Source organism: Lathamus discolor, chromosome 1 (assembly GCF_037157495.1).
Source record: "Lathamus discolor isolate bLatDis1 chromosome 1, bLatDis1.hap1, whole genome shotgun sequence".
Classification (NCBI taxonomy): Eukaryota; Metazoa; Chordata; class Aves; order Psittaciformes; family Psittacidae; genus Lathamus; species Lathamus discolor.
The window spans coordinates 72,554,515-72,565,529 of record NC_088884.1 but is presented as its reverse complement, the minus strand read 5'-3'; the positions used below and the strand labels follow the sequence as shown (position 1 = coordinate 72,565,529).

The window sequence follows — 11,015 nt, the reverse complement described above, 5'->3', positions numbered from 1 at the left end:
CACTTTTTGCTTTGGTGTCCAAGGCAGAACTGCTTTTTGAGCATCCTTGGTCAGCATTAGGCCAAATGGGTTCTTGGCAAAAGGGATTGCTCTGTATGCTGTTGCACCGTCTCATGCCAGAATTATAAATAAGCACTGGCAAAGTCCTGCAGGTAAATACTCTGTCTCTGCATCTCTGACACTGGTATCTATCTGCTCATGGTTGGGAGAGAATCACAATGACTGAAACATCTGCAGAAAGGGCAAGGTAACAGCAATGTGTGAGCACTCAAGAGGACCAGGAAGGATGAGTATCTATCTCTTTGTGCTACATATCATATACAGCTGGCACTAAAACCAAACCCAAAACACTCATCACAGCCTCCCCCTCCCTAAACATTTATAGATGATGGCACAAGAACTGGGCGAGGGGCCACTTATTACCCAAACGGCTAACTGGGCAGCATAGGTAGCACTTGCTCCTAGAGTCAGCCCAGCGCTGGCTGAAGGCGCTTTTCAGGGGGGCGATACCGCATGAGGAGAGCATCAAGCAGGGCACACGAGCCCACGCCGCTGCGGGACCAGAAGGGACATGGCGGGGCAGCGGCGCCTTTGCGAGCAGGAGGCGGAAGGCATAGCGCCGGGGCCGGGGGTCGGACGGACGAAAGGACAGCCCCCACGGAGCCGCCGCTGCCCTGCCGCGCCGCGCTGCCGCCACGAGGGGGCGCCCGCCGGTATTCCCGGCAAGTCCCGGTCGGGCGCTGGGGGCCGTTTGTGGTCCTTTCCTCTGAGCGCTCCCTCCGCCTCCTTGGAATGTGAGCAGCCCGGTAGTTCAACTGCTCGTGCCCGCCTTATGAGGAACGGCTGGGGAACGGCGGTGCTTACTCGGGGGGACCTCGGCGCTCTCTACAGCTGCCTGAAAGGAGGATGGAGAGAGGCGGGGTCGGTCTCTACTCCCAAGTAACAAGTGACAGGACAAGAGGGAACAGCCTCAAGCTGCGCCAGGGGAGGTTTAGATTGGATATGAGGAAAAATTTCCTCACAGAGAGCGTGATCAGGCCCCGGAACAGGCTGCGTGGGGAATGGTGGAGTCACTGTCCCCGAAGCGTAGATGAGGACCTCAGTGACATAGAATCAGCTAGACTGGAAAAGACCTGTAAGATCGAGTCCAACCATTGCCCTGGACTGCCAAGACCGCCACTAAACTAAGGGCAAACCGGTCTCCCCTCACGATCTCCACTGACAGCCAGCCCTCATCCACCCCCCCTAGTGGCACACACTGTATAGCTTCTGCTCCTACTCGTCATGGCTGCCCCTCGTCTTCCCTCACGATCACCCCTCGTGGGCGCTTCTCACAGCCCCATGACTGCCCTTCCTCTCCCCTCATGATCTTCCCGCATGTCCTCCCTAGCCATGCCGCTGCCCATGGCTGCTGGGGTACACAGACCAGCACTGGCACCTCCTTCCCTGTCCCTGTCACGACATGCTCCCAAGCACTGACACGGTTTAGCAGTAGACTTGGCAGTGCTGGGGTAATGGTTGGACTTGATGATCTTGAAGGTCTTTTCCAACCTGGCTGATCCTATGATTCTCTTTCATTCTAGAACATTTTACCTCTCAGCATCACCCTCCTCCTTGACATGCTCTCCAGCTCAGCCTCAGCTTTCTCGAAGGGCTCCAAACGGGACAAACTGCCCTTGGCATTACCGAGCAGAACTGATGACCCACACCGGGTATTTTTAGGCTAGTGTCTGTACATCTCAGAAAGCTTCTTTTACTGTGATCATTTAATTTCTCCACAGCTTTATTTACACTACCGAGTTACGTCAAACAAGATGGTAAAAAGACGACATCACTAAACCACCTTTAGGCTCCCAGAAACTCTTCTTCCTCTTACAGGTTATTTCACTTGAGGCAGCAGTTGATGCGCAACTGGGAGAAGCCCTTGCACAACACAAGATTTATCTCCGTCATGTTTGCTGGCACAGCTATTTGGGCAAAGTTCTTTCAAATGTGATCAAGTCCACAGTGCCTTGGTATAATGACTTCTTCAACTCTAAGATGGGATCAAATATAGCCCAGCTGCACTGCTGGCTTTACACCCTCCAAGTTCCCTCATCATGCAGCTACTACCCTTTAAAGCCTACTACATGCTCATGACCACCTTGCTGTCAACAGGTTCTATCAAATCTTTTAGATGGTAGGTAGTCTAATAACAGGGATTGCCTACTTCTATGAATTTGGCCTCACAAATTGCTACGGATGTGATGATGCCCATACTCCTAAAATCATCCTTTCCCAAACTTCTGAATGACAGTCATCTATCATGCAGACTGAAACAGTTTATGTGCCTTGCAATCCAGCATTCCAAACTATGCAAAAGCAGCTGCCACTCTGGAGAGATGACATAGGTCCTTTCTGCACATTATTTCTATTCTGCATGCTTCGGGAATTGACGTCTTACCAAGGCATCGCTGGCAGTGTCCAACAGCATTCATTCACTGCATAAATCACTTATTTCACGTATCACAAGTACCATGTTGGGCTTCTGAGCCTGGAAGTCAACACCACTGCCTTAAGCTGACTCAAACCCCATTTTCACAAGCTCACCTGTAACTACAACAGATGAAGAGTGCCCCCACATTCCCTTACGAAAGCTGAGAACAAGTACAGGGCTTCACCCAGGCCCTTTCCTGTAACCTCACTGGAAGCATCCTGGGAAACACATTAAGTAGCCATCAGATAAAAAAGGTGCAAAGAATATTCCAAATGTTTATTATGTATTAAAAATACCGCAAGTAAGCCATACAGTTCATTTCACAGTAACCTAACCAACATTGTTCAAGAACTTCAGAAGTCAACAATGAACAGTGCAGTTCCGACAGCGACAAATTACCTTAATGCCATGGCTCCCTCTTTCTCTGCCAGCGATTCTTTCCTGTTTACAGTGGGAACAACTCTGGATATGGTTCAATATTTACCTAGGAGAACTCCTTTTCACCTGTGCTGTTCCCATAAGCACACCACTTCTGGAAGGTGATGTTTTAAGGAATTGTTCTAACATAGTCACGGATCTGGCTAGCACAGGCTGAGGTGGGATGATGCCCACAATGCATTTCCAAGGTATCTGTGTGCAGACTCCTTTACCAGATCTTTGGATAAACTTCAAAAGTAAACTTTAAAAAGGAGGGATATTGGAACTCCTTTCCAGAAAGATAGAAACCCAAGAAAGCTCGATGAAAAACTGGGTTTTAAATGAGCATCTAGAGAACTACAACACTTTTTCCTCACTCTCAGCCAGTTCCTAGAAGGATCCTTTGCTACCAGTGCTGCAGGCAGACACCTGGGGACAACGATGGTGACAATCAGGCACCAAGTCCTGAATACATAACAAGAGTTCAGGTTACTGTCAGCTGTGTGAAAACCTGGAAATGTATATGCCTTAGAGCAATTCTGCTGATTTCACAGTGATCTTCCCCTTTGTGTGTTTTGGAGTGTATTGTTATTGTTAGCATGCTTGCTATACTTGGAACACAAGGTGCATTTTTGGTCCTTCTCTTTCCTTGTTCAAATTTGTGACAGCTTTTACAGAAAACCCTGTATTACCCTGTATTAGGCCTTTCCAGAAGAGACACATCCTCATCGTGGAAACAGTCTAAAAATATGACAAAAATATTACTGTACCCTCTTGAAAGTTATCTCACCCTTCAGATGATCCTTCTAAGCACTGATCGGCACCAGCAGCTGAAGATGCTCCAAAGACGCCTGTGATCACAGAGAATGAATCTCTCCAGCCATGTGGTGAAATACCTTTCTTAGGTCTTGGTCCCAGGCAATGCCACTTAGCTCAAACCTTCCTTTGTGTTGAGGGGGCTCCTTGTTAACTCCTTGATACAGATTAAGGACACACAGAAATATACTACAGCTCAGCTGACACCTGGTAAACTGACCACATGGCTGAATCCCAAACTGTGGAAACAGGTAAGTTGCTTCAAACCTGGTCCACACTTCAGGTTTACTGCTCTAAACAGCTTAATATATGGATGTAGTTTTGTTCATGTGTTTCTTAAACCAAAACATACTAGTAAAATTGCCAGTGCGTACAGAAGTATGCTTTTCATACCAGAAGTTGTAGCTTTTCTGTGTGGGGTATCTAGTGTCATAGTGTGAAACACCTTTGTGTCATGAAATACGCCCATGCTGGTGAAAAACCTTCATGCCATTAAATACGTCCATGCTAATGAGGCTGTAGTGCCTCAGTTACACCACTACAGCTACAGCCGTACAGCTTGATAGAAACTCAACCCGCAACTAAACTCTTGTTTTCTGGAAATTAAAATAACATGAACAACCACAAACCAACCAAAAACACTACACAAAAGAGAAATAAGGGAAATAAGCAGAACCGTCTCTATTATTAAAGTATTCTTATTCTCTTTGGAGGTATCAAATTGCTTTTAAAAAGAGTAAAAAACTGGGCATACAAAAGCTATTCTCCTTAATCCATTATCTGCACAAGGAGCATCGCTGCCTAAACTTTTTCATGGATTTTTTCTACTTTCACAAACAACCTTTCCAGGTCATTCCTCAGGTCATCTACTGAGCTCTTCACAGACTCCAAGTTGTTCTCATTGTTTTCAATTTTCACCGAGTAGGAGACTAAACTATCCACTGCAGTTCTTATCATTTTCAAATCGGAATCAACCTGGCTGACAGAGGATCTCAGTTCATCTACAGAGCCTTCCACAGAAGAAAACTTTTCAAGATAGCCTTGAGGCTGTGCTTCACCCTGGAGATTCCCTTGATCCAACAAAGTACTGATTTGCTTCTGGACATCCTGAAGAGCACCGGAGGATGGCAGTTCACTGATGCTCCTCCTCAAGTTCTCCACGTCATTGTACAGCGAGGTCTGTGATTCACCAAGATTTTTCAGAACATCTGTGACTGAAGTTAAGTCCATGTCTGAGATTCCCTGAAGAGCAGCAATGCTTTGTTCTAGGGTACTGAGCTTATTCTTATATTCTGCCTCCTTAGAAAGAAAGGATCGCATGTTTTCACTGTTTTGAACAGCAGCAGAAGTTAGAGACTCCAGGCTGTCTTCTATGTGTCTCAATCGAGACTCCAGTCCTTCAGTGTTCTTCCCAAAAGTTTCTAATGCTTTTCTGAAGAGCTCATTTTCTTCCCATTTGTTGAGGTCAGCTTTAACTTGCAGCAAATCTTCATCGAGTCTTTTAATGTCACTAGGGAGATGCAAAATAGAATCCTCAGCTCTCAGAACTTTCTCCTGTAAAGCTTTTAATGAAAGGTGTTCAGTGTCTGCAGCCTCTTTGAATTTCTCATGTTCTTGTTTGAGGTTGACTAGCTCTTTCACTTCAGTATACACATCCGACTCCATGGAGTCTATTGTACTCTTCAAGGACTCTATGTCCTTTTCTTTGGTTTTCATGGCTGCTTGCATCTCATCAAAAGCATCTTTTAGCACCTTAATTTCATGTTTATACACATCTGCCTCCTCTAGTGAATCAACCTTTGCTTTCATATTGTTGATTTCATCTTGGCTCCTTTGCTGGACTTCGGTGAATACAGCAATGTTATCATTTATAGACTTGGTTAGCTCTGTTAGTCTCTCTTCAACTGTGTTTTCCAGAGATGTGAAGTCTCGTTCCCTTGCATCCTTCACCATGTGGATGCCATCAGACAAGTCTTTCAATATTTCATTTTGCAGCTTTTGAAGCACTTCACTGATGCGGTTTATTTCACTCTCCCCTTGTTTAACAGCCTTCTCAGTCACCTCCTGCTTCTGCTGAGCTATTTTCATCATGGACTCAAATTCTCCAAATGTGGCTTGAAGGGAACGCACCTAAAACAGAAATACACATGGTTAACACAATTTCATCCTCACCCTTTGTGTCCTTATGGCCCTTGTTACTATATGAGATGACCACCTTGCAATCCTTCATGCTCTCTACCCAAGGTGACCCTATGGTGAATGGATACAGGAGGCACAAAAAGCCCATCATCTACAGCCTTACAGCTACATAGAGAAATTCACCTTCTGCTGAGGATCCTTGGCCTCACTGACCTGCCACAGATGATCCAGGAAATGCACGTGTAAAAATCAAATTTGAGCCTCTTGAGTTTGCATCCATGCCCCTGAGCCATCCCTCCCCTATATGATGCCTGGTTTTACAAGCTGCAAGTCCACAAGGGAGGAAAGGGAGGGGGGGAAAGCAAACAAACAAAAACCATCTGGCATCAGCTTCTGAATACAGAAAAGCTGGCATTAGAAGTTAGCAAGCAGTAATACCCAAGGCCAATTCATGAACATGAAAGAAGTTTCACAGTAGACAAGAAAGAATAACAGGAAAAACTAAGGGGAAAGGGGAGGTGGGAATGGCTGGGGAATGGGAGTAGTGACATTTCCTATACACCGAGACACAGATTTTTCTTGTTAGCTATTTTTTAAGATAAAAAACATAGAAAGGCTTTAATGTTCTCAATACTTAGTACCTCATTATTCATACACTCACATGCTTTTAGTGAATGTATATGTGCACAGGCAGAGAACAAAGCCATAGCAGCTGCCAAGGGGACTGACTCGCATCTATCTTAGGTTAATACAGAGGGCTGTTACCACTGGATCATGGAGGTCCAGTTAAAAAACCCTATCTTTACAGCTGGTTTTAGTAGCAGCAGGAGGGGAAAAGGCAAGGGGTGAGTGACCACGACACCTCCACATTGGTTTACTCTTACAATTAAAGGTAATATCCAGGCTAGAGAAGCACACATTACTTCATTTAGGGGCCACACTGAGTATCAGTCTCAGACTGCGGAGAAATCTCGTGTGCGTGTGGGGATTGTACTTTTTTAAACTTTGCAAAGCAGTGTAAGAACTCCCACTGGCTGCAACAGGAATCCATCACGTACAAAATACCTCAAGGCTTTGGCAGGATGGCAAGTGCTGAGTAATGCATGCTGCCTTGCCTCATGCTACTCCCTGTGTCTGAGGGGCAGATTAATCAGTCATGCCACATGGGCTGCCATGTTTACTGATTAGATACACAGCTGGAGGGATGGTTTTATTTTATAAATAGAAGGAAGTATATTTTATATGTTCTTAGAAAGAAATACACAGAACTCCTTTTTTTTCTTCATAACTGGAGGAGGCTCCATCAGTTCCCAGTCAGACTCTGAACCCAGAAATTATTTTCAAAAAAACCCAACAGATCTACTATTTAGAAATTAAATTATTTATAGGTATTTTTGCAAGACTAAATCCCTGGCCAAATCCTCCTTGATTTTCATGGAAGTCTATACTGTGTAAGGATTGTGGGGTTTGGCCATGAGATTTACCCTTACTCCAATAGATCCCTGCAGTTTGAAGAATACCCATATAGACGACTTCTTTCCCCTTCCCTCTGTAAAAAGGTCTGTAACGTCTTTACATTCCCTATGCTTGTATTCTCTAGTGCTCAAATACGAAACTAGAAGCAAGCGGGGGGGAGCAGATAATACTGCCATATGTATAGCAGCAGTGCACCAGCCATTACAATGACTTACAAACCTCATTTTCATTATGAAAGCCTTAGCTTTCATTTATTCCGATTTTTCTCCACACAGACCTTTTTCTGTGTCACTATGAATGGACATCAGAAATCTAAGAGCACAGCAAAGGTCTCCTCTCCCTCTTATGACAGAATTTTTCTTTGACACATTCAACCAAATCACTGGATTCATATTTGCAATTAACTATCTTCACTTATTAGTCTAAGAAAAAGCATCAGAAATGGCCAGGAGAACTCTCCAAAGGCCAGAAGGTCTCTGCTGCTGTATGTTTGCCAGAGATGAATCCCACTCCTCCTCAGTGGAAGTACTTTATACCAGCTCCTCCACTGCATTTGGACAATGCTCATGTTGGAACCTGAAGCTATTCTCCTATACTTCCCACTGGGCCAGCCACATGAAGGTCAGAGAGCTCTGCCATTATAAAATGGACTGGAGTCTTCAAATTAGACCAGCTTCTAATCTGACCTGTCCTAACCAAGAGCCACCAGGACCCAAAGCAAACCCCTTGCAGATGAGGGGTAAAACTGCAACTTCAGAATAGTAGTTTGTATTCACTACACAGTTGGTTTGCATGTGCACCTATGTGTGAGTTTGTGCGTTTGGTGTCCAAGGCTGGTAAGGTTTGAGACCATAGCCCTTGAAAGGTTTCACAGCATAAACAGCACATAAAAATGTATCTATAGCTAACACCTGTGACTTCTCTAACTGGTCATACTACCTTCTGTTTAAACACCAAACGACCTTGGCCTCTCAGAGAACTGGGCTATATTCAAGACTAAACTTCCACATCATTTCCTTTCTCCTGCTGATGTGTAAAGCAGATGAGTGCACATAACACTCCTGATGGGAGCTCTCTGCAATAAAAAGGCTGAAGGACAAAGCCAGTTCCAGATGGCAGCCTGCACTGATGGCACTCTGCAGAACCCTGCACTTTCGGAAAGCAGTGACAGCAGCCTGGTCTCCTCTGCAGCAAGTCCATTCTTTTGTTAAGACATCAAACCAAAGCAAGCAAAGCTTTCAAGGGTTACACTGAAAATCTGTGTAATCTCTTTCCCCTGCCATTTCTGCCTTACTTGTATGTATGTCTTACATCAGCCACCTGCTATACACAGGCAAATAAAGTTTCAGTTCTCTTTGAAACCAACTATTTATAAACATTGGTTACATACCTGTCTCCTTGAGCATGTCAGATATACCTATGATTTTCTGCAATGACATGGAGATGGGAGGCAGCAAAATGTAACAATTCCTATGCTTATATATAGCAAAGACTTATATATATATACTGCACATTCATCTGCATTCCATGCTCACGCATTGTAACCTTGGGTCCTGCACGCCTTGACATTGCAATTCCTTCCTTCCCACAAAGAGTCTGTAAAAATGCCTTAAAAAACAGGTAAAAACCAACAACCCTCACTAGTTCAAATCATGATCCGATCATCAGTGAGTAAAATCCCCAGGATTTAAAATTAGCTTCAGAAACACTACAGCCCTGAATTTTACAACCCTTTTCACCCCTCATGTGAGTTTTCCCTTTCCTACTTGTACGGGAGAAGGAACACCAACGCTGACCCTACGAACTCCACGTGTGCGGGCTGCCTCACTTCAGGGAGCACCACAGACCAGTCAGAGGATCTCTGCTAGCGCCTGTCCCAACCACCCTGTCCCCTCACCACCAGCCCGGAGGGATACAGGGAATCTGCACAGCAAGCAGTCAAGCTGAGACAAGAATTTCCTTTTCTTTGATCTGATTCCCTCATAACTTTACATACCACTTTCCAACCAATTTACCTACTCCCCAGACAGGAGCTTGATTACATGTTGATGATACGCCCTCACAGACGCCATTTTTTAAAGGTTTTAGGCACCCCAAAGCACATCCAGATGGACAGTGCTGTTTGTGAAACTGTAGCTCGGGGGCTAATGAGGCCCGAGAGAGAAAAAATTAGGGAAACCAGCATCTTTCACTACATTTGAGCCGCACCCTTTGCCAACAGCTTGTCAGCTCTTCCACGGCCCTGGCCTGCCATGGACACGGAGAGCGTTGTTCCCTCGACCACAGGTAGCAGCAGGAATGTGGCAGGCAGGGTACTGCAGGCGCAGCGTTTCTGGCGTGGTCTCTGCTGTTTGGTGAAGCTGGCACACGTTTTGTTTTCAGAGGCAGGATGGTGCCACGTCCCACCGCACTGCCACGCCAGTGCACACACCTGCCCGCTCGACGCGGCCACAAAGAGCAGCCCATCTGCCACGCTCGGCTTCAAGTGACTGGCGAGCGTCGAAGATGCGGACCCACCGTCAGCAGGCTCTCGAACTGCGGCTCCTCCGCACAGCTGCCAGCGTAAGCGTGCTGCCTGCGCTGCCTAAAATGGCTTCGCGCCCAAGCCCTGGAGGAGCGAGCTGGGCAGCGGGCCGCCACTGTGGGCTACCCCTCAGGTCCCGCCCCGGCCCGGCCCCTCGCTGCGCTCTGCTCCCTGCCAGGGATTCTCTCTTTACGAGGCCACGTTTGCAAGCGCAGGCCCAGGCTCGATTTGTCCCTCTAATGCCATGAAAGCATCTTCACGGAGGGGGAGAAGTGGAAGCCGTGCGGTGCGGGACACCTCTGCTCTCCCGCAAGCCGGGCTGTCCCACAGCTGCGTGGCTGCTTTTTTAAGGGGTGACCCCGCCGCTCCCCGCCGCCGCGGAGCTACTCCGCAGGGTACCCCGCCCGCCTCCCAGCGATGCCCGGCGCCGCGCTACCTTCTGCACCACGGCGTCCAGGGTGGCGGCCAGCTCCTGCCGCTGCCGGCCGGAGGCCTCCCGCTCCCGGGCGCTCCTCCCGACCTCCTCCCGCAGCTGCCGCACGTACCAGCCGGCGGGCAGCGCGGCGCCCAGCACCACTGCGGCGCCCAGCAGCAGCGCCCAGCCGCGGCGGGGGCCAGCGCCGGAGCGGCTCCCTCCGCCCCCGCCGGCGGCCCTGCCGCCCCGGCCGTGGGATGCCGCCGGCGGTTTCTTAGCCGCCGGCTCCTCGGCGCCGCCGGGCTGCGCGCTCTTGTCGTTGGCGGCGGCGGCGGGCGGGCTGCCCCCCTTAGCGCCGCGGTGCTTGGCGGACGACATGGCGGGACGCCGCCACCGCCGTACGCGGAGCGGGAGCGGAGGAAAGGGAGGGAGGGATGGCGAGAGGGAAAGAGGGAGGGCGGGGGCGCCGGCCCGGGCAGCGCCGCGCTCCGCTCCCCGCCCCGCCCCGGCCCCCGCCCTGGGGTGCCGCCACGCACACGGGGCCGGCCCCGGGCCCGTACGGAGGGAGGCAGCGGGACGGCGGAGCGGGGGGCACAGCGGAGGGCGGTCCGGCCCGGCCCGGCCCGACCCGACCCGACCCGACCCGACCCGGGCTGGCAGACCCGATCGCGGCCTCTCCGGCTGCCGGCGGGACCCAGCCCGCAGGCCTCACAGCGGATTGCGCCGGGCCCTCCCTTGTCACAGCCGCGGGT

General features: G+C 48.8%; 1 protein-coding gene across 1 annotated transcript; it reads right to left on the bottom strand.

Annotated features, from left to right (window-relative positions):
• Window positions 1-2,731: 2,731 nt before the first annotated feature.
• On the bottom strand, window positions 2,732-10,723 carry CKAP4 (cytoskeleton associated protein 4). Its single transcript, XM_065679747.1, has 2 exons — window positions 10,285-10,723; window positions 2,732-5,839 (listed from the first exon to the last, which is right to left on the bottom strand). The coding sequence occupies exons 1-2, from the start codon at window positions 10,639-10,641 to the stop codon at window positions 4,511-4,513; spliced, it is 1,686 nt and encodes a 561-aa protein (XP_065535819.1). The 5' UTR covers window positions 10,642-10,723; the 3' UTR covers window positions 2,732-4,510.
• Between the last annotated feature and the right edge of the window lie 292 nt (window positions 10,724-11,015).

Bases quoted from the DNA above. Each gene is read 5' to 3' on its own strand.
- CKAP4 (XM_065679747.1), bottom strand. From the start codon at position 10,641: ATGTCGTCCGCCAAGCACCGCGGCGCTAAGGGGGGCAGCCCGCCCGCC. The intron at 5,840-10,284 runs GTAGCGCGGCGC...TTTCTGTTTTAG, and splicing joins TGGACGCCGTGGTGCAGAAG to GTGCGTTCCCTTCAAGCCAC.